At 36.1% G+C, this 27,753-nt stretch overlaps 1 protein-coding gene across 4 annotated transcripts in view; it reads right to left on the reverse strand.

The window, feature by feature from the left end:
• The window catches only part of LOC107072792 (zinc finger protein castor homolog 1), a 97,633-nt gene that overhangs the window by 49,876 nt on the left and 20,004 nt on the right, over positions 1-27,753 (reverse strand). For all 4 annotated transcript variants that reach the window (XM_089175395.1, XM_089175393.1, XM_089175394.1 and 1 more), the window contains exons 2-4: positions 11,129-11,222; positions 9,898-10,382; positions 8,578-8,914 (exon numbers count right to left, since the gene is read on the reverse strand). In XM_089175395.1, the coding sequence (XP_089031521.1) occupies positions 8,578-8,914; positions 9,898-10,382; positions 11,129-11,159 (853 nt within the window). In that variant the 5' untranslated portion in view covers positions 11,160-11,222. The remainder of the gene's footprint in view (positions 1-8,577; positions 8,915-9,897; positions 10,383-11,128; positions 11,223-27,753) is intronic.

Below are 27,753 nucleotides of genomic sequence, written 5' to 3' on the forward strand. Positions count from 1 at the left end.
TTTGGGCCAATGGCATGTCTAAATCCTGTCGTTGTCCTCGCGGTTAAAAGCGAACTAAACTCCACATATGGGTGTATACGATATGTGTGCGTATCTCTCTATCTCTGTGTAGTCGGCAAAAGGAACGAATAGTAGAGAAAGAAAAAAAAGAAAGAAAGAGAAAGAGAAAGAGAGAAAAGTGGGTATCCTTCTCTGCTAGGAATGCCTCCTGATGGATTGGTCATCCGTGATTAATTTGACAAGCTGACTTTCTGGTTTTCGGAGACTGACAAGGGAGCCTGGAGTCCCGCGCCGCGGGGCCTAATGGGCCCTCTCAGCCACGACGCGTCCGGCTCCCTATCTCGGCGCACGAATCAACCAGTTCCAAGGAGGTGGGATTGTTTGAAAAATTAATCGAACCACCCGAACTTAACTCCTCTGTGGAAATGCTAATGGTGTTTCACCATTTTTTTTTCTATCGATTATGGTATCTAAACCGAATGGACGATTCGATCGAGTCAACAGATAACCAACAAAGTCCTTCAACTTTTTTCTTTACACAAACAAATTATTTTCTAATTTATTTACTAATAACTACTTATCGTAAACAAAAATTATATGTAGTTTGAGAAAAAAATTAATCATATTTGATTTATTTATTTTTTATTTTATTCATTTTCTATAGACATTAGATAAATTTCTTCATTTGTTTAGCTTAGATAAAATGTGTATGGTAAATTACTGTCTTAAGGATTATCCCTTTTTCTTTTACAATTTTTTTGTACATTAGTGTCAGTCGGATGTTTCCTTTTTAGTCTTTTTTTAATGCGATTAGTGTATGTTTCTTTGAGGCTAGCCAGTTGTTTGGAGATATTTGATTTATGAAAAATGATTGTTATCAAAATTGAACACCCATATCTATTACTCGTAATCAACCACGTCGAATTTAAATTCTTACGTAGAAGTGTCTTTTACGTATAAAAAAGAAAATATAAACATAAAAAAATACACGTAGGACGACTATAGTCGACTAAGGAAAATCGACGTTGTACGGAGGTATACTGATCGATAACGACCGTCGGCTTGGGATCGACACAAAGCTTGATGTAATAAGCGGTAAAACTCGCATTTCCAACGGCGACAAGAGTTTTGTGCAGAATAAAACGATAAAACAATCTCCGATGTTGTACGACAATATTGTCGTCGTCGTCGTCGTCGTCGTCGTCGTCGCAGTCGTCGATCGTTAAGAAAAAAAAAATAATAATATACTATACTCGTGGAATTAGCATTTAATCAGGAAAAGCGTTACGAAATCATTTACCACGAAGGAATAAACAACAGGAGTCGATGATCAGAAATTAAGGCTTACGGTAAGAAGAAGAAAGTAATAAAAGAAAATAAAGAAATTGAATCGTTTGTGGTGAGTCAACGGCCTGTTCGTGACATTAGTCATTGTATTTATAATTAAAACCATGCCTTGTGTTTGTGACGAATTTAATAATAATAATAATAATAATAATAATAATAATAATAATAATAATAATAATAATAATAATAATAATAATAATAATAATAATAATAATAATAATAATAATAATAATAATAATAATAATAATAATAATAATAATAATAATAATAATAATAATAATAATAATAATAATAATAATAATAATAATAATAATAATAATAATAATAATAATAATAATAATAATAATAATAATAATAATAATAATAATAATAATAATAATAATAATAATAATAATAATAATAATAATAATAATAATAATAATAATAATAATAATAATAATAATAATAATAATAATAATAATAATAATAATAATAATAATAATAATAATAATAATAATAATAATAATAATAATAATAATAATAATAATAATAATAATAATAATAATAATAATAATAATAATAATAATAATAATAATAATAATAATAATAATAATAATAATAATAATAATAATAATAATAATAATAATAATAATAATAATAACAATAATAATAATAGTATATAAAAAAGATAATTAGAAAGAAAAGAAAATAAAAAAAAAGATAAAATGAACCGTTTCGTGTAACACGAGTGATGATACCCATACCGCACCGTACCGCACCCGTACCGCGCCCGTATCGCACCCGTACCGCACAGTGCACCGTGCACCGTACAACCAACGAACGACGTGTGGCGTACTATGTCGGAAGGATTTGATTTCGTAAGAAACTAACTAAAGAATAAAACTACGAGAAAAGTTTTGCGCGAATGAACGGGAATGGAAAGAGAGACGTCGAGAGATCGACGTAGAGCCGGAATTAAACAAATAATCTTGAGCGACCGAGGGAATCCGTTAAGGCACGAAAGCACGCCCGGTAAAAGGATCCTATTGAATTCTAAATTTAAACGAATGTCCGAGTGTCAGTGAGCTGACGGGCAAAATAAACAAGATGCCGCGATGGAGGAACGGAAAAAAAGGGAGAAAAAGAAGAGAAAAGAAGAAGTTGAGGGAAGATGGGTTGTACGGGGGAGGAGGATGAGGAAGAGGAGGAGAAGCTATAGCGGTGGTACCGATGGAAACGAGAGAATGAAGCGAGAGAGAAAGAGAGAGAGAAAGAGAGAGAAAAGGACAGAAACGATCCAACGAGACACTTGACTTTTCGATTCGTTCTACTCGTGAAATGCTCATTGACCTCGCTCGTTTCGTCGATTCTACAAAAAAGTGGAATCCCACTGGCGAGGAGTCTAAGAGGAGTGCGTGGTCTAAGAAGAAAAAGAGAGAGGGAGAGAGGATTCATCTTGAAAAGTTTCTCTCTCTCCTTTCCCACTCTTTTTCCTCTCTTTCTCTATCTTCCATTCCTTCTCATAGCTAGTTCAGGAAAAAGAAGATGGGGGGGGGACATCTTTAATGCAGCAGAAAGTTGATAGCTTTATCGTCAGAAAAAGACACTCACGAAGTGAATTAATGTCGTCGACGTAACGAGCTTGAACTTTTTAGCTAAACGTAATGGGAAGCGTCCCTATAGTTTTAAACTCGTGAATTGTCGAACCGGATCGTTTGGATAACCCAACAACTAAGCTAACGCTCTGGATCGGTGATTTTATTTTTTTATACGTTTGAAAAAGTGTTTACACCACGTTTAAGAAAGAAGGTCGAATAAGGGTCGATTAGAATTCCAATGATCGAAAGAACGATTATTATTCCTGAATAATAATATCCAATATAAAAGTCGTCTTTCATACACCCACGTACATTCTGATCTTGTCTGCGTGTTAATCTTTCGTAGAAGTTTTAAACAATGGTTTCTGGGAGTGTCCGGATAATTTCGCAAAAAGCTGGATTCCCACGCGCCGTGGATTTGTATCTGGCTAATCCAAAGAGAAAAAGAGATAGAAATAGAGAGAGAGAGAGAGAGAGAGAAAGAAAGAAAGAGAAAGAGAGATAAATACAGACTTGAGAAGACTGTACCGCGTTGGACGTCAATATTGAGTCCCTCCTTCCTATTCTTCGTTCTCTCTGACTCAGAGAACTTAATTGATGAACAAAAAAGCCGTGGAGATCCAATTGACCCGGAAGCGGACATCAACAACTAGTGGAAAAGAGTGGGAGGGAGTAATATAAGTAAGCGAATACGATCGTGTTCAAAGGAAAAGGAATAATTAAATAAATGATTCAGATAACGAAGCCGAGAAGTCCTATGAGCAGCATCTGAATTCAACGAAAGATGATGAATTCGAAATGAATGGTAAAAGAGTGGGGAGAACGAATCGAGTTGAGGCAAGAGGTTCTTTCAAAAGGAAAATAAAAAGGAAAAAAAAAGAAAAAGAATAAGAATAAAAATAAGACGAAGCAGAAGAAAATAAAAGAAAAAAAGGTTGAGATATTTTGTTAGGATGTAAAGGGTACCCTTCGTCTTCCGTAAGAAGGGAGAATTCGTTGAAGAATATCCACAACGCTTGCTGCTCTCGATTCAACAGGTCGCTGAGTCTCGAAGGTCTCCGACACCTCTTTCTCTCTCTCTTTCTATCTCTCTCTCCCTCGTCATCCAACGAGGGCTAGGCGCCTTTGTCCAGTTTGTGAAGAAAGAGCTCCGATTTCGATCTCACTGCTGGTAGAATCTTGGTAGTTCTCGCAATCGGTAGGTTGAACCTACCTACCGGTGGTGCTCCGTGTACCACCACACTACGTTCTCATACGTGTGTCGAGTGGGGTTGCACGTGGAAGAAAAAGCATAAAAGCGCACGTTACCTAGTCTGATCCGGCAGATCTCTCTTCTTAAAGTTTCTCCTCTTCGATTCAATCTAATATTCCCCCTCCCCATCACCACTATCACCACCACCACCATCACCATATTATTCTCATCTCTGTTTCGTCATTTTCTTTTTATTTATTTAAAGTCGCATTCTACAGTACACGTTCATTAACGATTTTTACTATAAATCTATATTCGAATATATAATTTTTGTTACATTTATTTTAAATCACCTTATTATTGACATCGTTGAAATTATTTTTCTTATTACAATTTGATTTTTTCTTTTATTAATCTTCGAGTATGTTTGTTCCATGATAAGATACGTTATATTTGATTATGTATTTTATATTTGTCTCTAAGTTCATTTAAATTCGAATATTCATTTATATTACCCCTGAATTGAGGTTGATTTGTTAGTAAATGTGTATCGGTGTAACGGATACTGTCCCACATGAGGAATTTTATTAATTGCACCTGATCTTGTATATTATCATGTAATGCTTTTATATTGAAGTCGTCATTTATTAGTTATCCTCGGTTTGACTTTTGTACTGTCCAATTTTCTTTCCATTTATCTTCATCTTCATCGATAAAGTTAAATTTAAGAGGACAAGATTTTTGAAGAAAGATAAGTCACAAATTTCTGTACAATGTGTTTCCATGATACATGCTGTTTTTCGTTAATAAAAATTTGATATTCCCGTTTAAAATTTTCGTTTTTATTTTCTCTCAACGGGTGGCTAGTACGAACGAAAAGAAAAAATGTTTGTGGTTCCTTCGTTTTGAACCAACCAGAAGATAATATCATTTTTTTTGAAAAAGCGACCCCCTTCTATCAGTTAATGAATCTCTCTTTCTTTTATTCTTTCTTATCCATACGTGCGAAGATTACTCATTCGCGAGAAAGAGAGAATGATAAAGAACGATATACGTCCCTGAATCTTTCTCTCTCTTTCTCTTCAAAAAACACGACAATGGAAACGAAGCGGCCGACGAATTTCGAAAAGGAAAAAATAAAATATGATCCTTCTTAAGAGAGATAAAAAGATGAGAGAAAGAGAGAAATAGAAAGAGAAAGAAAGAAAGACAGAGAGAGAGAGAGAATCCCCCTCTACTCCGGAGCCTGCATGCTTGCTTGCCGTCCAGCCGACTGTCCGTCTTCTCTTTTCATCCTTGCTTGCCTTTTATCCGGGCGAAATGATTAATGGGTTCACGAAGGCATCGCGACGGTACCTTCTTCACTCACTCACTCTCTCACTCACTCACCTCTCTCTCTCTCTCTCTCTCTCTCTCTCTCTCTCTCATTCGTAGTCAACATCGAGCACAACCCATCTTCCGGCGTTGCACGGGGCTTTTCTGCTTTCCTTCTCGTCAGACTATTGACCTCACCCTCTCTTTCTACTTTTCTTTTCTTATACTTTTTTCTATTTTTGTTTTCTTTTTTAACTTTTCTTCCCTTTTCTTCATCTTTCTATCTTTGTATCTACTTATCTATCTATCTATCCATCTATCTATCTATCTATCGATCTATCTATCTATCTATCTATCTATCTATCTATCTATCTATCTATCTATCTATCTATCTATCCTATCTATCCTATCTATCCTATCTATCCTATCTTTTTCATTACTACATAACACACGCTAAGACGTATATATCACATTTCTAAGGCAAACCTGTGAAACAATTAGATGAGCTTGTAATCATGATTTAAAAAAAAAAATAAAATATAAAAGAAACTACGTTAAAAAATAGACAAAAGTCCCTAGGTGAAGTATTTTTCTACTTTTTTTTCTTTTTAGTTTTGTTTTCGAGAAGGAAGAAACGATGGGCTTTCATAAGACATTTGTTTCTCTGTTTCATTTCAACGTTTATTGGCACGCGTATTCGAAACGCGTGTAATAACACTTGGCGAGTAACCCTCTCTATCTCTCTCTCTCCGAAACGAAGAAGAATATTACTTCCTTCTGTTTCTTGATCTTGTTCTTTTTTTTTTTTTCCTTATTTCTTTCTTTCTTTTTTATCTCTGTTCTACGAGAAGAGAAGAAACAGCAACCAAGACGTATCGCCAAGTCGTGTCCGCTTCGGCGATCGCATGATAAATCACGTGAAATTTTTCGGTATCAATCACGACGCTCGCTCTCTAGCTCGTTTGATTATCCTCGAATACGCGAGATGAGATGTTGTTAGCTATACGTCGTTCTCCTTCTCATCTTTTGTTCCAAGAAGAAGAAGAAACGATGTCGACGTACATATGTAATAACGTACGAATAACGAGTACGAGTGGCGTCTCGAAAAAAGGAACTAAACAACCGTTGCCCTCAACTCTTTCTCTTTGATGTTTCAACTCGTTTTCGCTAAGAGTTCACTGATTCTAAAACCTTATACACATTCTCTCTCTTTTTTTCTCTCTCTTTATCTTGAGGGAATTCTCGTGAAGGCTTCTGCGCCTTTAGGCTTCGAATTTCGAGACTCGACGAAGCGTGGCCCATTCGATTTCACGGCCTAACTTTTCGTGAATTGGTGCAACGAGAACGAGACAGCTTAATTGAAACGAATAGAAAGAGAAAGAAAAAGTCAACGAGAAAAAAAGAAAGAAATGTGTGTGTGTGAGAGAGAGAGAGAGAGAGAGAGAGACCAAATTGTACCTCCAACTCGAAAAAAAAGAGAATGAGAGGAAGAAAAAACTAAACGTTTATTTACGTATTATACTCTAAGCGACAATGAAGTCTCGCGCGATGGTAAAGCTCGAGTTAGGATCCCTTTAGATCGACGCGAGGTTAACATATATAATGTATGAATATTGAGTGAGGGAGACTTCGAACGATGCCAGGGATGACTCACGAATTGAGAATTCGATGGTCACGAGACTTTACAGAACTTACATAGAATTCCGCTAATCGTATGGATCCTTTGTTTCTCAAGCGGTTACCTAATTTGTCAAAGGAATGAGAAAAGATGAATTAACTTCTACCTTTAAGACGGAAAAACAAAATAAAAATCTCTATATATTATATCATCGAAATTAATAAAATATATCTTTACGCACTTGTATGTGTATATGTGTATGCAAATACTCGATTGAATAATCCGTAATTGAAGAATTAAATTAACAAAAAAAAATAAATAAAATACATCTTTAAGTACTTGTATGTGTATATGCGTGTAGAACGATTCGATTAAATAATCCGTAATTGATGAATTAAATTAATAAACAAAAAAAAATAAAACAAAAATAAATTAAAAGGAAGAGTAAGGTTAGAAAAAACAAATTGATTTATAAATTCGTTACTAAATGATTGAAATAGTTATTGGAGATATGAATCTACAGTGAGATAACAGTGCAACGCACAAATCTATACACATGTAAAAACTATATCTATAGGCAACGTAAGTAAAGTACGTAGGTAGAACGTACACTTAACAGCCAACGGGAAATGATGACGCGGGCCGATTTCAAAGGCATCCATCGATCGCGAGGCATAGTCGTCGTCGTCGTTGTCGTCGTCGACGACGACGTAGACGTAGACGACGCTTTGCGTACTCCGACCGACCGACTTTATGAGTTATAAGTCGGCCATCTTGTCAGAGCCATCGCATATTCACGTGCGCGCATATGCGATGCACCGGCAATATGTAAGTGCCACATTCTGTTCTATGCACGTACAGTCCTCCCTAAAAACAACTCGGCATACACTTCTAGAAATGGTTTTGCTCGATTTCCGATCAAATTGTATGACGAAGTAACGTGATTTTATAAATACGTGTGAAAGTTTTAGTTAACACACACACATTTGATTTTTTTCTTTCTTTACCGTATGAAATTAACAAAGAGAAAGAGAGATGGATGGGAGAAGGGGAAAAAGATTGAGAATTGAAGTGATTTTATCATCGACTTCTAGAGTCCAAGGCCAAAAGTTCTAAATTGAATGGCAGCCAATGCCAATCTGGTCCAGTCGAGCTAACAATTTCGTCGAATACTCTGGTTCAAGTGGTTCTAATTACCGACAAAGGCCTAGCCGCCACCGGTGTGATCGAAATAATAGCTTTTTCTCACCGAGAACGAATATGAGTGTGAAAGAAAAAGAGAAAGAGAGAAAGAGAATGAGAATATAACGGTGAGTTCACGAGTTTGCGAACACGAAACACTTTTTTCTCGAGTGACGCCCACTCGCTAATAAAATGATTCTCTTACTCCCCTCCTCTCTCTTTTTCTCTCACTCTTATTCTTTCTAAAGAAAACACGAGCTAAAGTTTGAACCGAAAATTAAATAATATAAGACCAAAAAGTTGGGCAGATTTTTTTCTTAATAATTAAATTAAATCAAATGACTTACCTTGACCATGTTGACCGATATTTGGGTTCATGAAGGTTGGTGGTAGTTGTCGACTGACCGATTTCGCGAGTTCACTACCCGCAAGACCATAAATCGCTAAAAGTTCTTGCATTGTCGATTCGGCGTACTCTCTCATTCCTTCGAATGGTTTTCTCTCATTCTCGCATTCCGTTTCAACGTCATTGTCACCATCATCATCACCATCCATATCGGCATCACCGTCTTGCATACGATCGTCATCGAACGCTAATTCCTGATCATCCAATCGTCCCGAATCGGCATCTAGGACTATACTTCCGACACTTTTCTCCGAGGAATCCGAAGTTGGACTCCTGACCTATTGATCGGAAAAAAAGGAAAGTAATTTATCCTCTCAAACAATCAATAGGTAGACAAATGTTATTGTATTAAATGAGTATATTTGTTAGCATTTAATATATGAAATAAAATATCAGATATTTTATATTTCGAATTTTGTTATACTTGACATAAGAAAATAATATGTCTTATATTCAAAAAGTATGTCCTATTAAATTTCCAAATGTCATCATAAAGATTACAGGTCATAATGTGATTAATTTTTAAACATTTATCAAATAATTTAGATTTATATTGACTTTGAATAATACGAGAAATAATATCCCAAAATGTAAAATTTGAATTGGTCTAATTGTAAGCTTATTGAATTTTCTAAGTATATATATTAGCGTTCAAAAGATATTCAAAAACAAAAATCAGTACACATGAAAGTTTGATGATGAATATCTTTTGAACGCTTAATTTAATCGCCAAAACATAAGACACCATTTTTATAGAGCAGTTAATTTCCTACAAAAATTTGTATTGCGCATTTTTTAATAATCATTTTTTGTCGAGTTATAAAATTCATAAACAAAAATGAAATTTGTCTAAAAATCATCAAATTTAAATCTTCAATATCATTCAAATGGTGAGGTTTACGGAAAAAATATAAGATACCTTTTTTTGGAGAGCATTCAATTTTCTACGAAATTCGTCTAGAACATTTTTCTGTACAATCAATAAATAATGAGGTATAAATTTTAATCTATTGGACTGAAAAAAAAAAATAAAAAACTGCGATACGGAAGATCTTCCTATTAAAATTAAGAGCTCATATTTGGTGAGAATTGTTTTAAGGTGTCTAGCAACCCATTTTTCCGTGGCACTTGAAAAAAAAAGTCATTTTTTTGACCCACCCTAATATATATATGCTTATATATAAGTATTACTTTTTAATATATATACGAAAAAAAAAGATAAATCAAAGGATTTCATTAAAGGTATAAAAAATGTACTTGCCTCCGTGCCCGGGGAATAAAGTTTCTGAGAGCTTAGCCGTTCGAGGATGAACTTGTGCCCGAGGGAATCGCCGCTGTCGTCATCGACGTCGGAGGAGGGTGGCCTCGTAGCGACCGAGAGGTCCATCGGGCTGACCTCGTTGTTGTTCAGCCTCTGTTGCTTCGACCTTTCGTCGTTAGATACGGCAGCCGGTAAAAGCATAGTTTTCCTTTCGTATTCTAAGATCTCGTTGTTGCTTGGTGTATCCTCGACGCCGAGTATTAATTCGTCGGATTCTTGTTCGTGTTCCTCATCCCTATCCGATTCGTCCGAAACTTCGGCCATTCGACTGTTTATGGGTTTGAAATTTTTCCGTTTGTTGCGTGGTTTTTGTATGCTGGATATCTGCAACTGGGCTTGCGTCTCGTATCGGGACTCGCCGTCTTGATCGGCGGTACCTCTTCGAGTCGTTGCGTAGTTGTAGACCGAATCGGACAGCATCTCCGCTAAATTTGTAACAAATATTAATATTTTGTAGATATATATATTTATAGATATATGTGTCCATAATTATGAAAGTGGTCCAAGTCATATATCTTTTTTTTCGAGACATTTAAAGAATTACATTTTAACACTAAATGAATTCCGTATAATGTGTTGAAATAACAAGTACTATCGAATAATTCATTTTTTGACAATAATTACATTAAATTAATTTAGTTTAAAATGATGAGGTGTGAAGTAGCTGTTAAACACATTTACTTTTAATTTTGACTTAGACTTTAAATTTCATAATTATAGGCATATATATATATATATATTTTAGAATATTTCCTTTATTAATTAATGTATATTCTTTATATCTATATATTCCTATACCTATATATTTCTATACCTACATTCTCATACCAATTATATTCTTTATTAAATATTAATTTAATATTACAAACTATTTCGATGCACGTGTTTCTTTTTTTCTTCTTTTTTTTCTATTTATTTCCCCACCCTTCTTTACTCCTTCTATCGTTAATCGTTTCATTCAGTATTTATTACTGACGTGATTGTTTCATTAAGAAAGAAAAAAAAAGACATTACAACTGTTCGGGAAAAAAAAGAAAAAAAGGTGAAGAATTCCTTTTCTTATTTGTTTTGATCGCGTAAGTTATACGATGAATATTACTACAGAATACACTTTTTTCCGCAATATGAAAAAGATAAAAAACCAAAAAAATATAAAAGAAAAATGACTTACTGGGTCCATACGGGCTGGTAACGGCGGACATCTCGAACCTCGCCAAGAACCCTCTCCTCCCTCTTCCCTGTCTATATTTCACTGATGTATCATCCTGTAAAAATAAAAAAAATTGCACAGATACGACACTGACGTCATGTTTTACGATTGGAAGAGAAAAAGATTGGCTTGGCGCTCTCTTTCCTTTTTTTCTCTCTTTCTCTCTCTTTCTTTCTCTCTCATACACACACATGCATACATAAATACATATGCAGGTACATACACACACTTAATTCACCTAACAGTCATGCTGTTTGCAAGTAACATTAATTTTTCTTACATTGGACTAGACTTCGATCTCTTTACGAGTATTCTATTACATTTATTATCTGCAATATGCATATGTAGATGCACATATGTTTTAACATAGGTGTTGCTCGCATAGTGTTACGCGTTCGAGGAGGCTTAGTAATGACGTAGATTTGATTGAATTAGCGAGGAAGAGCTCTCGGCCTATATTTCTCTTTGCTAGCTCGAGAAGCTTGTTTTACTCGTGACCTGCTTTCCAAGGATCGTTCAAATAAAATTCTCTCTTATATGTTAGTTCGATTAGTTATTCGATTCTTATTTGATCGATTTATAGAATATCATCTTTCAATATAAGATAAAAAGAAAATTCTTCTACGTTAAAAACGTTGATCGTTTTCGCGGTCATCGGAATGTCGTTTACAAAAGTTTCATTAAAACGTCTACATCGGGAACTCGTTCGAAGGAAGTACTAAAGATGATGATGAAGAAGAAGAAGAAAGAGAAGAAGAAAAAGAAATATAGAAATAAAGAAGTAAGAAATGAGAAAGCGTGATAAATATTAACGTTCCATCAATCGAAAGAATCTATGACTTTTAATACTAACTGTCCATTTATAGCCTCCTGTCTTTGCCTTTCAGATGAGAAATACTCATTGGAATTTTAATACGTTGAAAAATAAAAATAATTTTCTTATTAGTTTTGATTTCGAAACAAATATACATACGTATCTATATAACTGTGTATAATACGTCTGCAATTACGACAGTGAACTATATCAAGAATTGGCTTAAAAAATTCATTTAACAATTAATTTACGATTAGAAATAATCGAATATTATTTAACTAAACCAATTATCATAATTACCGATATAATTATAATTAAACGAATGTATTTTAATTGAAAAAATAATTAAATCAAATTTTCTACATTAGTTAAAAGTATTTATTTGAAATAACTTAGCTGATACGTTGAACCAAGTTTGTAATAGGAGATAGAAAAGACATATACGACAGGTTTCAAAGTAGAATTCGAGATCGTGACTATTTTTCGCAGGAGGTTTATACACAGAAGGAATAATTAACGTCTGTTAGAACGAAGTAGTCTAAGGTACGATCCGGACTGGGCTGTTACACCCCACCATCGAGACTTATGGGGCGGACCTTGAATACATTATCACCCTCTTTGCACGTGTGTATTACTCTATGTAATACGTTTAAAAAAATGCGTATACTCGAATCGTACCGAGCAAGTATTCGAATTCGATCTGTGCAAAATATTATCTTTATCCTCTCTTTTTCTTCTTCTTCTTCTTCGTTTCATTACGTACTCACGTACGTTTCATCAAACTGGATAGGAATACGATCGTTTAGATAAAGAAAATAAGAAAGAAATAAAGAAATAAATAAAGAAAGAAATGGAAGAAATCCTTCGACGTGCATCCGTCTTTGTTTGGAATCTAATGGACCGTTCGGATGTCTGAGCAACGAAATATTAAGTACCACGTTCCAAGAAACGAACGTCTCTACGCGAAACATGTCCATCCATCTTCCCTCTTATCCGTATCTCATCGTTAGAAGGGATAGAAAGAAAGAAAGAGAGAGAGAGAGAAAGAGAGGAAACAAAAACAAAGATAAAAACAGAAAAAAAATTGAATAAAAAAAAGGATAAGAAGAAAAGCTTCTTCTCTTCTTTTACGAAGAATTTCGTTAAAGAAATGGGAGATGAAAACTTTCCAAAAAGGGAATGCGTTCGCTTCATTTAAACTTGTCTGCAATAACCCTGACGGTAGAAGGCTTTGTTTTTGGCACCAAAAAAGTCTCTCAGGGAAAGCTCGGAAAAAAGATGGGACGGAGAATAAAAAAAAAGCAGAAACGAACAAAAAATAACCAAAGGAAAAGAAATTCACCTTTCGAAAGAATCCACTACTCGAAATTCCACAAACGTTTGCCCTGGATTCTCTCTCCTGTTGTGGACGAGTTTGTTTGATAAAAACGAACAACGCGAATAAAGAATTTACCAAATTCTTCAGTTAGTTCGTTTGTTCTATCCCTCTTTATTTTTTCCCTCTAACTGTTTCTTTTTTTTTCTTCTTCTACTTTTTTTCTTTAATTCTATTCTTTGCCACCGTTAATTCAATTCGACGGGGTGTATATATACACGCCATCGATAAGAACGCGTGGTCACGAGCGTGTTTTATAAATGGTATGTATGAGAGAGTACGCGAATACGAAGAAGTGTAGTCGTAATGGGCGCATGTCACGCTTTGACGCTGATGAGACCAAGGTGTTAGCTGCTACCTAACGCTAAAGGAAATGCTAAGGGAAAAGAGTCAGAGAGGTATAGAGAGATGGGGAAAAGAGGGAGAGGGGGGAGGGAGCGTTATGGAATAGGGAAAGAGAAAAGAGAGAGAGATACCCTAGACTACTTTACTCTCTCTTTCTTTTTTTTTTCTTTGCCTTTTTTTTCTTGTATCTCTTTTTCTTTCCATCTTTTTCACTCTTTCATGGGATAATTGGTACATGAAGATAGCAGAACACGAAGGCGATTCGCGTAAATTAATTGCCGGACGTTAAAGTCGAGCGCGAACGAACGTGCCTCTTCTCCCATTGGTGGTTATATACTTCTTTTTCCCGTAGAATCGCAAGGCGAGACACGTACACGACGATATGTATATATATATATATATATATATATATATATATATTATATATAGGTACGAAGGTAGGTACATTTTCATTGGTATATACATAGGTGTGGGTTTAAACGTGTATTACGAGTAAACGCGAGCGCGCACGCTTACCCATTGCGTTCCACTGCTTGCACCTACGTAAGTACGTACAAACGTAGGGGAAATAAAATCACGAGAAACACCGCGGTATAACACCACTTTCCATTCCGCGACGATTTTAATGCGATTTAAACGAGAAACCGGTTGACTCCGCGACTAACTACGTGAATTCGAGAATTCTCTTGGAGAGTGTATCACCAAAACGTGTCTCACTCAACACGTGGAGTTACCTTTTTTTTTGACATAAACCCTTCCCCCTTCTCCCTTCCCCCTTCCCCCTTCCCCTGACGTCACCATTTTTTTTATTCATTTTTCCTTGTTTACCTTTTTTGGTTTTTGTTTGTATTTTTATTTTTGTTTCCTTTCTTTTTGCTTTTATTAATAGAAGAGGAAGAAACTGAATCAAAATTATAAAATATATATATGCGTAGACCCAAAGATCTTGGATAAATTTATTCATATCAAACTGTTTGATATATCACTTTACTAATTTTTAAGTAATATACTGTTTTTTTACTGTTTCTTTTATTCCTTTTTTTCCTTTTTTAAACAAACATAATTTCTTGTTTACCTTCCATCATCCTTGTTTTTTTTTCATTTTGTATTACATTGCGAGATGAAGAAACTTGAAATTGCATAAGCATATTCATAATAATATTATGTTGATCTATAGATCGTTGTATAAACTTATTCATATCGAAAATATTTATTTTTATCTATTATAATATATATATTGACTCTGTATTTTTTGTGTTCTGTTGTTTTTTTTTTTCCTTTTTTTTTATACCCATTTTCTTTCTCTTTCCGGTAATTTCATTTTTTTTTAGAAATATACTTGACGTTAAAGGTTGGCATTCGTTAAGAGTGAATTAGTTAGTGAGAGTGAGTGAGTGAGAAAGAGAGAAAGAAATATAGATAGATAGAGAGTCTGATCCGTGAGAGCGAGGCACCCACTTGACATAACTCGCCGCTGATGCCGATGCCAGAAGGAGGAAACAAAAAACTCGGCGACGTAACGCTTTCGTTCTTTCGTTCGTACATTCGTTCATTCGTTCGTACATTCGTTCGTTCGTTCATTCGTTCGTTCGTTCTTTCGTTCGTTCGTTCGTTCGTTCGTTCGTTCGTTCGTTCGTTCGTTCGTTCGTTCGTCAAACACTTGAACGTAACGTTGTCAGCCAGGCCTCCTCCTCCTCCTCCTCCTCCTCCTTGGAGAAGCCAAGCCGGCTTCTCCAAGAGATCTCGCGTGTGTTCTGGAGTGTCTCTAACTAAGCAATAACGCATCAAGAAAATAAGAAAATAAGAGAAATATAAAAGACAAATAATAAATGTAGAAAGGTTTTACAAAAAAAAAAAAATGAATACACAAATTAATTCCGATTATTTTCGTTATTTTCATAGATGATATTGGAAAATATCTATATGCAACATTTTTCTTTTTAACTTTCGATAAATTTAAAGGAAAGTTACTCGTGTGGAAGTTGAAAAATAAAAAAAGTTGGTGCTAGTTAATTTAAAGAGTTGACAGAAAGTTTTTCAAAGAGTCGTACAAATAAACTTAGAGAAGAGACTGACTTGTGATTATTCGCTATGCAAATTGCTTTGATAATCGGTCAAAACTTTGCAGAGAAATATTCCCCAGATTTCTTGAGAAATGTATTTTTAGAGAGTCTCTCTCTCTCTCTTTTTCTTTTACACACACACATACAAACACACACACACGTAAGCTTGCTTTATCTCTATCTCTGTCTTTTCTTACATTCGATACCGTTGCTCGTACAAAGTTCGAGTGTTTTCGAAGATACTTGTCGAAAAAGACGAAAAAGACGAAAAAGTAGGAGAGCAAAGATAGATAAAGAGAGAGATAGAACGAAAAAAGAAAGAAAGAGAGGGAAAGAAAGCGCAAAAATTTCTTCTCGATTTCATTTCTGTCCTCTCTGCGTGTTGTCGGCGCGAAATTCAAATATTAGAAACAACACGCGTGTTTCTTCGAGTTAAAGATTTTATTTGCGTGATGCTCAAACGTTAAACGTTATCCACTCGTGGCGACCTAAGTAAAGGACGTCGAAGTATACCAAGAAAGAGAGAGAGAAGGCAATTCTTAGGGAAAAGAAGAAGAAGACGAAGACGAAGACTAAGGAGAGACGATGGTAGTGAGAGGAGTATATACTACTGCTAGAGACGATGTGCTGTTGCTGCTGAGCTGCTGGGATGAAAGAAAGAAAGAAAGAAAGAAAGAAAGAGAGGAAAGGAGAAGGGAGAAAAGGGACAGGAATTTTATTTCCGCTCACATTAATTTTAACGACGCAGAAGCGCTTGCCACAAGGCGCAGCTTGAAATTACGAATATTATGACTTCAACCAGTTCTCAGAATTCTATGTTTTTCATTCTTTAATCTCAACCTCTCGTGTTTCACACCATATCTTATGAACACATTCTCTCCCTCGTTCCATCTCCGTTTCTTTCTTTCCCTTTCTTTCTTTCTTTCTTTCCTCCTTTCTCTCTCTTTCTCTATTTCTCTTATTCGCTCCCGCGAATGCAAAAGTGAGCGAAGAGGGTACCTTAACGCGCGAACCGAGCGTGTGACAGCCGAGAAACACGTTCCCGAAGCTCGCGAGCTATCCTCTTCATCCTCTCATCCTCATCCTCATCCTCACATCCTTTTCTTTCCACTCTTCCCTACTTCTTATTTTTATCCTTATCCTCGAATACGTTTAACCGAGGACGTTCGTTCTCGCTCTCTCCCTTGTGTGGAAAACGACGTATCCCTTTTCGAGATAAACGATTTCTGATCATTGGATAGGATCCAGTCATCGTTTACATTCATAAACCAGTTTCCTTCATTACTTTGACGATAGAAATTTTACGATTCATTCGTATCTAAGGGAGATCATCGAGATTCTTTTCCCTTTATTCGTATTCTTTCAAATTTTAAAATATCGTAGAACAATTACACACACGACCCATTTAAAATATTAATCCTTGGGGAAAATTTTATACGTTAATTATCTTACACCAAATATTTAGATTAATATTATCCTAAGAAATAAACACATTTAATAATTCGAAAAGTTCAATATTCAACGAACGATCCAAGATACTTTTCTTTACCCAAGGACAATCTCCCAATCCTATCCTATCCTACCTCTATCGAATTTCTAAATACGAAGAAAATTATGTATCTCTGAGAATAATATATGAATCCTAAGAAGATATTATCCGATAATTATCTTATCATAAAAGTGTAGATTAATATCGTCCTGCGGAGAAAAAAAGAAAACTAAGACGCATTTCATCGTTCGGAAAGTCGAGTAGCAAACATTAAGGGAATGCAAATATATTCCTCTCTCTCTCTTAACTTTTATATCATGACGCATAGACATAAACGCAGATACACATACACACACATATAAACGCATTCTCATTCACATTCATATTCACGTTGACATATATATATATACAATTCATCTACACAAACGTATATGAAAAAGATGTTATAGGGAGACACGCTCATCTTCATCTCACTCATCGTTGTTCAACATAAAACGCATCTTAGCAAGCAAGCAAGCAAGCAAGCGCGTAGTCGTGGTCGTGGTCGTCGACGACGTTAAAAATAGAGCACGCAACGACTTACTAATCTGGTTAGGGCTACTTAGCGAACGCCGACTATTTAGACTCGAACTCGGTTACGGTGTTTAGACCGAAATCGGCACTAATGCGAACACCGAAGGAATAACTCACGAAATAAACGGCCTAACAAAACGGTTCGTTGAGAGAATCTTTAGAGTGTTACGCTGATTTTACTTATTTTCACGAAAGTCTTGCTAAAATGTCTTAATGGGCGGAATCTTTTCTCTCTCTTTCTCTCTATCTCAATTTTTTTCCTATTTGTTTTTTACTTGCATTCTACCAAATGAAAAAAAAGTTTCCTTTCCTTTCTTCTCTCTCTCTATCTCTTAAAAAAAAAAAAAAAAAAAACAAGTTCTAGGTCTATTAAACACCGACACTAGTCAAAGCTCAATGATAATTTCAAGGCTAATTAACTAATCTGTACTCGTGGCGAGTAATTAATCGATCGTATGTTATAGTACGTTTTATTGCTATGGTATACCTGTATGTACCATTATCCATCCTCGATAAGAATAGATCTCTCTTTTCTATATAGATTTGTATCATTCAATCCAAAAGAATATAAAAGAATATACGCGCACGCACTACACATACACGTACACATTCACACGTACGATCGCACGGCACAAATACGATTATTATTATATTATTATTATAAAAAATGACGAACTGTGTTGTATGAATTGGTTCTTTTTAAAACAATTTTTTTTTGTCGACAAGCATGATCCTTACAACTTAGAACATATTCTCCTTTCATAGTATAGCATACGTGTGTTCGTAGACTCCCCTCGTGTCCCTTTCCCGGCGAAAACGAGATTTCGAAAATCCGTTATTTAAATAAGCCTCGAAAAAAGGGAGAAGGAGAGAAGAGGGGTAACGAAACTGGAGGATCAGGCGAACGATAGCAATGGCTGTAGTTGCAGCAACAGCAGCAGCAGCAGTAACAGCAGCAGCGCGAATGGCCCTGAATGATTTTATAAAATTAATAGTAAAAGGGTAGGGCCTTTTTCGTCCTTCTATTATGCGCGTATGCAAATATACGAGGAGGAAGAAGAAGAAGAGGGGTGACGAACGAGAACGGACGGATCGAAGAGAAGGAAACGGGGGGTGGTTAACCATGGTTGCGATGATGGTGATGGTGGTGGGGAGGGGTACTTAGAGTAGCCGCGTGCAAGAGCAGCAGTAGCAGCAGCAGCAGCAGGCTGCAAGGCATTAAAAACTTTCGAGATTTATAGTGGCCTGGACTGGCTGGTCCGCCTCGATTCGGACGGGGTGGCTTCCTCCTAAAAAGGGGGGCCATATTGCTGGTAACGAGAAATAAAGAGGGGAGGTTCTCGTTCTCTCTCCCGTTCTCGTTCTCGTTCTCATTCTCTTAAAAAGAGGGGTTACTCCTTCGTAAGAATTATTCTTTTGCGATGAAAGATAATTGGAGTCCCGGACTTGCTACGTTTCCTTTCAAGAGAAAGAACTTCCTTTATGTATCTTTTTCTTATCTTCTCTTTGGCGTTTTCCCATTCGAAACTTACTTCTTATATATATATATATCGTATTGCTTAACTACTCTCCATCGTTCGTTCGTTTTCTCTCTCTCTCTCTTTTTCTTTCTTTCTTTCTTTTTTATTCTCTTCAAAACTCGCGTTACTTCGTAGACAAGAAAACGACCAAGGTTGGGAAACGCGCAAGGGCTTATAGCAAAGAGCAAAATATTCTCTTTTTACGAGGTTCCAACAGCTTCTGTGCTCGCTCTGCGTCGGAAGACTGAATGCTCGCCTTCTTCCAAACAAGATCGTTTATTCGACGGTCTTCGGGTGTCAGACAAACCATATTTCAGTTTGTCTTAAGAAAGTGCGATACTCGTTTGATTCTCCTCATTTATTTTCCCTCTCTCTCATTTTATGATGTATAACGAGAAAATAATTTACCCTCTTCAGATTTTGTGTTCTTTTTTTTTCTTGTTTATTTTATTATTATTATTTTTAACGATATGCATGCATACTTTGCCAAGTTTAGTAGAGAGAAAAATGAGAGAAATTCGTCGAAATTCTTCTTAACCTGTCAAAGCTAAGAACGTTTCGAGCAATCTCGATCGAAGATAATATCTCCCCGCCCCCTCAGATCGATTCCTAATAGCCTTAGCAAGAAATCAATCCCAATGTGACGAGTCGATTCGGCTTAATGAATAATGGAAAAATTCAGCTTTTCTTACAGCCGAAAACCGATCTCGATTCATGCACGCATGATGTCGTCGTACTTATCGAGCCACCACCACCCCCTCCTCCCCTCCTCCTCCACCTCGTTTCGAGAGTATGCTATCTACGTACGTAAGTATTACATACCATACGTACACATATATATACGCATAGGTATGCGTTTGAAAGATTACGCATGCAACGTAATCTCGAAATTTATACGATTCGACGCGGGAGGTAAAAGAGGTGATAAAAAAAAAAAATACACGTAGAAGAGAAAAGAAAAAGGAAGAAAAAAAACAAAAAGAGAAAAAACGAAATGGAAAAGCCAAGCCGCCGTGGCCACAGCTTGGTCGATCTGCGGGACGAGAAAGATTAGCGAAGAGAAAGGAGATACGATTAGGGGGCGAATAAAAATATATATCGGCGAAATTCCAGGAAGTCCGAGGAATTGCGAGACGCCACATAATTCGGTGAATGAGGTAGGTAGGTAGGTAGGTAGATTGCAAAGGAAAAAAAAAAACAAAAAATTCACGAAGAAAAAGGAAAGGAAAAGAAAAGGAAAGAAAAGGAAAGGAGAGAGAAAAAAAAGGGTTTAGTCGAAGGACGATAAAGCAAAAGCGTTCGACCGAAATACCACGAAATCCGGTAAAATGGAAAGCCATGAGAAAGAACGAAAAAGAAAGAGAGAGATAGAAAGAAGAAGAAGAAAGATGGAAGAGACAGAGTGGGAGGCCGGAGTATTCGACAAAGGAGGTCCAGCTTGCGAGACGATCGTTTGGTCGGTCCACCAAAAGTCTGGCGTTGCAGAAGAAGAAGAAGAAGAAGAAGAAGAAGAAGAAGAAGAAGAAGAAGAAGAAGAAGGACGAAGACGACGAAGACGACGAGGACGAGGACGGTAGTAGTAGACCCCGGTGTGTGCTGTTGTAGAAGAGCCTGTTGAGAAGCTCCGAGCGAAGAAAAAGAAGCACGCGAGTCAGGGGGCCCCGCGGAATGATGAATCGTTTCTATTAAAATACTTTTTCGACGGGGAATACAGAGTGGGCATCCGGCCCACGGTAGAAAGCCGCGAGTGGATTTATTTACATATTTTCAATCTGGATTAAGAGGTATAGTCGACGGCAAGAGTCTTCCTCACTCTTTCTCTCTATCTCTCACGTCCCCCTCGTGCAAGAGTTATAAGAGATTAGACGACGATGAAGGAGTCAGGGACTGCACCAATACGTGCGAGGACCGTGTGTTCCTTCCTTTCCCTTTTTTCGACGTGCAAGATACCTCCTATAAAGTTTACTTCAAAAGATTGCACTACAATGCAACGTTTGTCTCTTTGTTTAAGTGGAGTTGTCCCGTCTAATTGTAAAATTCGAAAGATTTGTTTATTTTTTTTAACATTCAATAAAAATTTCTTTAATCCACATAAGATTTATTCGTTTTATCAAAAACAAAAGGATAATAGAAAGAGAAATGGAGATAGAATGTGATTTTGTCAGTATGCAGTTACGAATGCAAACGTAGTAAGGAGAGAGAGAAGGTTTTCTATTTTCGTGTCGCGACAATGCGTTGCCACGTACGGTTAGGCCGTTGGCTCGACGTGATGTTAATGAGGCCCAATTAATCACTCCGAGAAGCGAATTCTAATGTGAAAAGCCAAGATGTCTCTGAAGTTCCTTGCTAAAACTTCTCTCTCTTTCTCTTTCTTTATCTTTCATACATCTCTCTCTCTCTCTCTCTCTCACATACACACACATTCAGTGTCTTGCCCCACCTGTTTTCCTACGACAAACTATTCGCTTCTTCCAAAGCGAAAGTACTTCCGTTTGGCCGATGTTAACTGACATCGATCAAGAAAATGTATTTATTCACGCTTCTTCCTTACGAACAGTAACGTAACATTTAATTTCCTAACGATTAAATGAATCAACTCTGTTAACTTTTCTTATTTCTTATTTTGAAAATAATAATTAAAAAAAAATTAAACGTTTACCGATGATCGTGAACCGTTCTTTCGACAAGGCCACGTGGGTCATCAGTGACCGACGTACCGTATCGATGTATTAACACGCGAACAAAACAAAAAAAGATATAAAAAAGAAATTGAAGGAAAAAAGAATAAGAGAGAACACAAAAATAAGCAACAAAGATTTGAAAAGAATCATGGTAGTCGAAAGGAACGTAGCAGCAACAACAAATCGGGACAGAAATTTCGATCGAAGAACTTGGTGAGAAGTTTCACTTGACTTGGCGCGGCGCTCCGTGAATGTTTCTCCGTGTCTCGAGGGATTAACGCCTTGACGTCTACACGTGTTCCAGCGTCATCCCGCTAACGTTTTCCACGTTCCGATTCTTCCCTCCGATCCCTTGAAATGCCCATCACCACCACCACCACCACCTCGTCGTTCGTTCGTTCGTTCATTGGCCAGTAAGTTCGTTCTCTTCTTATTATCCTTCTCTTACTACTACTACTCCTACTACTACTACTACTACTACTACTACTACTACTACTACTATTTCTCTTTCTCTTTCCTTCCTCCCTTATCTCGTACATTCCGAACAAATCTCTGAGTATAAATCTGCGAACGCGTTCGTGAGTCTGCCCCGAAACCAGTCTGATTGAAATAAACTTGCTCTCTTATTCTACGAGAGAAGGAGAAGAAACACCACCTACGCGTATTACATTTATTTACTTATTTTCTATTCTCAACAACAGGACTGCACAAACTTTTCCACTTTGCTATACCCTCCTCCTTCCTCCTCCTCTATCCTCAATGCATCCTGTTCACTTTACTCGTGCATATAAAGATTTTCGTCGATCTTCCTTTTCACTGTAGCAAACTCACGAACATATTAGATTATACGTACAATTTTAACGAATTTTTACATGGATTGAAATATTTTATTCAATTTATATTAGAAATTGTTGCAAATCCTCGATACGTAATCATGATGAAAAATTCGTTATATACGTTGTACACTTATATTCGATCTCGTAAACGTATAATAACGATAATCAATGAACAATAACAATACATCCACAATATCTAATAATAATTTCGGTCTAATTGAAGTTTGAATTTCGAACGATCGATCGTAGGAAACAATGGCAACAAAATGGAAGAAGAAGAGAAGAAGACAGAGAGAGAAAGAAAAGAGAGAAAGAAAGAGATGCTGGGGATAGGATTCGTGCCTAATGCAGGGAATATAACAACGAACGAGAAAGTTCGAGGCCATTCGTTCGTTCCAGAAAGGAAGATACGAAGAAAGAAAGAAAGAAAGAAAGAAAGAGAAAGAGAGAGAGAGAGAAGAACGCGTCCGCGAGAGAGGAGAACCTCGGAATGATAAATGAACTCCTCTTAACCGCGAGCTCTCATATCGGACCGCTATTAACATAGTGCCGGATAAAGTAACGAATTTAAAAGAAATCCAATATAAAAGCCACGGGAATTCCATCGGAGATCTTATCCGGAGGAGCTCTCGCTCGCCGCGGAGACTCCATTAATCACAGCTTCTCGCTCTTCTTTTCCTCTTCCTCACCCACCCCCCACCCCTCGCGAGAAACTCCATCGCGAGAGCCGATCGTTTCTCTCTCTTTCTCTCTCTTTCTGTCTTTTTCTTCTTCTCTTTTTAACTCTTTCTCTCTTTTTCTTATTTTGCTTTGTCCGACTCCCTCGCTTCGGACCACTCTCCCTGTCTTTTTCTTTCTTTCTTTCTTTCTTTCCTTCACTCTTTCTTTCTTTTTCTATTTTTCTCTTACACTTTTTCTCTATATCGTATGTGCTTCATTTGTCTCGTATTAGTCGTTAATACAAGAATTGAAAAATTCAAATGGACGATGGATAATGGAACTGAAATTCTTTTTCTTTATATAAATAACTCTTCTCTTTTCTTTTTTTTTTTTTCTTATTGCTCGTACTCAAGAAAAATAAGAAACGTCTTAAAATTCTTGCTCGTATTAGTAGCTTTAAAACCGTGAAAATTTTACTCTTATACAGTGAGTCATAAGATTATTGGTCTACTCTTCTACTATCTCGCTGTTTATTTTCCACTTTAGCGAATGTAAAATTTTTTTTATCACATTTTTTATATAACACAAAAATTTGTTCGAAGATTATTTCATATTTCTAATCACTGTTAAGAATTTTATTGTAAAACGAATATTCTTCTTTAAAAAAAAAAAAAAATATATAATTCTATTTTAAATGAAAAGATTGATCCGATAAGTGTACCCGTAGAGTGTTCGCAAGGTATAATAAAAAATACAATGATTACTTTTTGTAAGTAGTACTTAGTTGGCCCATATCTTGAGAAGACCAATTTTCTTATCAGTTATATTCAAATTTGCGTATAATTTAAAAGGAATTATTTCTCGTACCACCTTATACCTTTTCTTCAGTCGCTTATTATTTTACTTCTTTTTTAATAAAATGCTCAATTTGCAATGAAGTTGATATCAATCGAGAAGCTTAATAATCCTAAAATCACGTTATTACCATTAGCTTATAAGAATTTGAAGATATTATATCGGAATAAAACATATTTCCTTTGTATTAAATCGACAAATAACGTTATGAATATTTCTGCGACTAACATATTATTTATTCTCTGACATTTTATTTCTTATTTTTTTAAATATTTCGTTGTTTTCTTTTTAATTTCAACCAAGGAAGAGTTAAGTTCGTAATTATTGGATATTCGAATTCCTCATATTGCTTCGCAATCGAAAGACTCCTTCTCTCTCATTGACATTTTCGTCGAGTTTCGCTCGTTTAAATTCCGCGACTGTGTCCCTAGCAGCGCAATGCAATGTTTCTTTCACAATAAAAATATACCGATCGTATGTTCAACAACAACGACAATAACGACAACAACGATGGCGATGACGATGACGATGACGATGAAGATGACTATGACGAGAAATTGCAATAATTTCTTTTCACGATAATGTTTTCCAATTTTCTTTTCATCTACGTTTCAACGAGTACTCAATGAAAGACGATTCAGTAACGTCTTCTTCATCATCATCATCATCATCATCATCATCATCAGTTTCTTCTTCTTCTTCTTTCTTCTTCTTCTTCTTCTTCTTCTTCTTCTTCTTCTTCTTCTTCTTCTTCTTCTTCTTCTTCTTCTTCTTCTTCTTCTTTTTTTACGTGTTCGTGTTAATGTTCGTGTTTGTGTTTGTGTTCGTATTCGAGTTCGTGTTGTTCTAAATGCGAGTGATTCTGAGCACGCGATCGTATCATCGGTGTTGCCGGATCGAAAATGGGCCGCATCTCCCGTCCGAGAGATGAAACGAAGCGTGTTACGTCGATTCCGTGGTTGGCGCCATGCGCGAACTAAGCGCCATTGGATGGTCTTTTACAAAAGGACACAGATGGATCGAACGTCTGGCTCGATTCGTTTCATTACGTCGAGCTTAGAATCGAACGATGTTTCGTAAATGAGCCCTAATTATCTCGACATGCGGATAACTAACTTAACCTAACCCGTTAAAATTAAAACGAGAGGAAATACAAACGTAGTGTAGTAGTAGTATTTTTATTATTAGTAGTAGTAGTAGATACATTAAAGAATATCGAGAAATAATCATTCTAATTAATGGATCATTCACGATAATTATAATTATAATTACGATCGTTTTAAACATCAAACTGTTTATGAAGAATAATTCAATAAAATAAAAATAATAATAATCGATCGAATTCACGTTTTATATGTGTACTACGATGATTTGCATCGAGAAAAAAGAAATTAAATAAATAAATAAATATAAAAATTGTATGAACGAATTAAACGAAACAAATTGAGTAATAATTTTGATAAAATTAAACTAACAAGAGGTATTGGTAAGAAGTATTAGAAATAAGAAAATTGCGTGGGCGAGTAGTCGTGTTGATTCGCGACGGTCGATGAAAGCGGATATGCCACCTGGCTATGCTCATTCGTGATTTTCGTCGTGAGTTCGCGAGATGTTCGCTAACGATAAGGGAGAGAGAGAAAGAGAGAGAAAGAGAGAAGGGAAAGGAAAGGAAAGGAAAAGAAAAGAAGAAAGGAAGAAAGAAAGAATTAAATAAAGAATGAAGAAGAAGCTCGAACGATGAACGTCAAGGTGTTGTAGTCAACCATTATACGGTACGACGCGTGACTTTTCCCGGCAACTATAAAAAAAAAAAAGAAGAAAAAAAGGAAAGAAAAAAAAATGCGCGTCCGGTTTTATATTCTTTCTCTTTTTATTACGTACGTTTAATAAACATCGCGATATCGACTCACGAACGTTTACGCTTACGGGGACAGCCGAAAAAGGCCAACCGAGTTTGATTCGTTCCTCCCATCTTAGTATAAAACGAACGACACTCGACAAAAGACAATGGGAGAGAGAAACGAAAAAGGCGCGAAATCCAGAATGTGACGGACACCGTACGATTGTGAAGGTGGGACACGTTCAACGCACGTCTTTCAAATAAATTATCAACACTCCTGGCATTTGCTAAGGAATCGAGCTTCGATGTATGACCGGTGTCGAACGTACGAGCGTACGAACGAACGAACCAAACGAATGGATCGATCGATCTATCGATCCGATGGGTGGATCGATGGATGAATGGTTCGAACGATAGTTCGACGGATGGATAGATGGATGGATAGATGGATGGATATGCTGAATATTGCGAGACCATCAGAACCACTGAGTTCGCCCACTTTGTCGTAGATCGACCAATCGGGTTTACTTCATGCCTCGCCAAGGGCTCGTTTGTCTCTGTTTTAAAGGACGAGCTACCTTCCCTGATGGATCATCGATCGCTATCCAGACGAAAAAAAAATAAAAAACAAAAATAGAAAAAGGTATCTATTACATCCCTATATGAATGATCTTTTACGATTTATTTTATCTAATGTGATATCGAAACAATAATTGACTCGATTTAATTACTTTTGATTGAATAATTATCAATTTAACACGATAATAACATGAAACATAAATAAATAAATAAATAAAAATGATATATGTACTTATTTCGAATAACATAAACATAAACATATATATATATAAAAGATAGCTGACCAATATCGTAGGGAAAAACGAACGCGTTAAGTTTTTCCCCTGATAAACGAGTTACGGCCCCAAAATGTCAATCAGCTTTTCTACCGTCGCATTCCAACGTGCTCCTCTGCCTGATTTGGTTTAGGTTGGCTGTTATCGAACAGCTGCGTCCACGAAGACTAACTTTGTTTTAAGTAAAAGAAACTTTTCCTAAAGCTCTTTTTCCCTAATTCTCGTTCACGTCCTAGTCATCGTCGTTCGAACTTCCGTTTTGTTCGGCATACGTTATTATATTTTAAGAGTTTCGCAGTATGAATGCTACACAATACTGTAACGTTCTGCTATCGTTTCAAAGTAATTAATTATCCTAGCACGACACAGCTCCGCCTTCTTATCGAGATCGTACACCGGGGGGGGGGGCAACTTTACTATCGTATGGAAAAAGGAAGGGAGACTAGTATTTAATTGTTTTCTCGATTTTTCGATAGACTACTCCAAAGACTATGGACATTCTTTCAACGTTCATTATTTTTCTACATTTTACTTTTTTTCCTGTCTTTTTTTCTTCTTTGTTTCTTTTTACATTACGTAGTAGTCTTATTATATTTAGATAACTCAGAAATTAATTACATACGATAAAACTAGTATTTGAAAGTTAAATATAATACTATGTATTTTCAACATAATAAATTT

The sequence above is a fragment of the Polistes dominula genome, unplaced genomic scaffold (genome assembly GCF_049000335.1).
Source record: "Polistes dominula isolate Pdom_NZ unplaced genomic scaffold, Pdom_raw_medaka contig_82, whole genome shotgun sequence".
Lineage (NCBI taxonomy): Eukaryota > Metazoa > Arthropoda > Insecta > Hymenoptera > Vespidae > Polistes > Polistes dominula.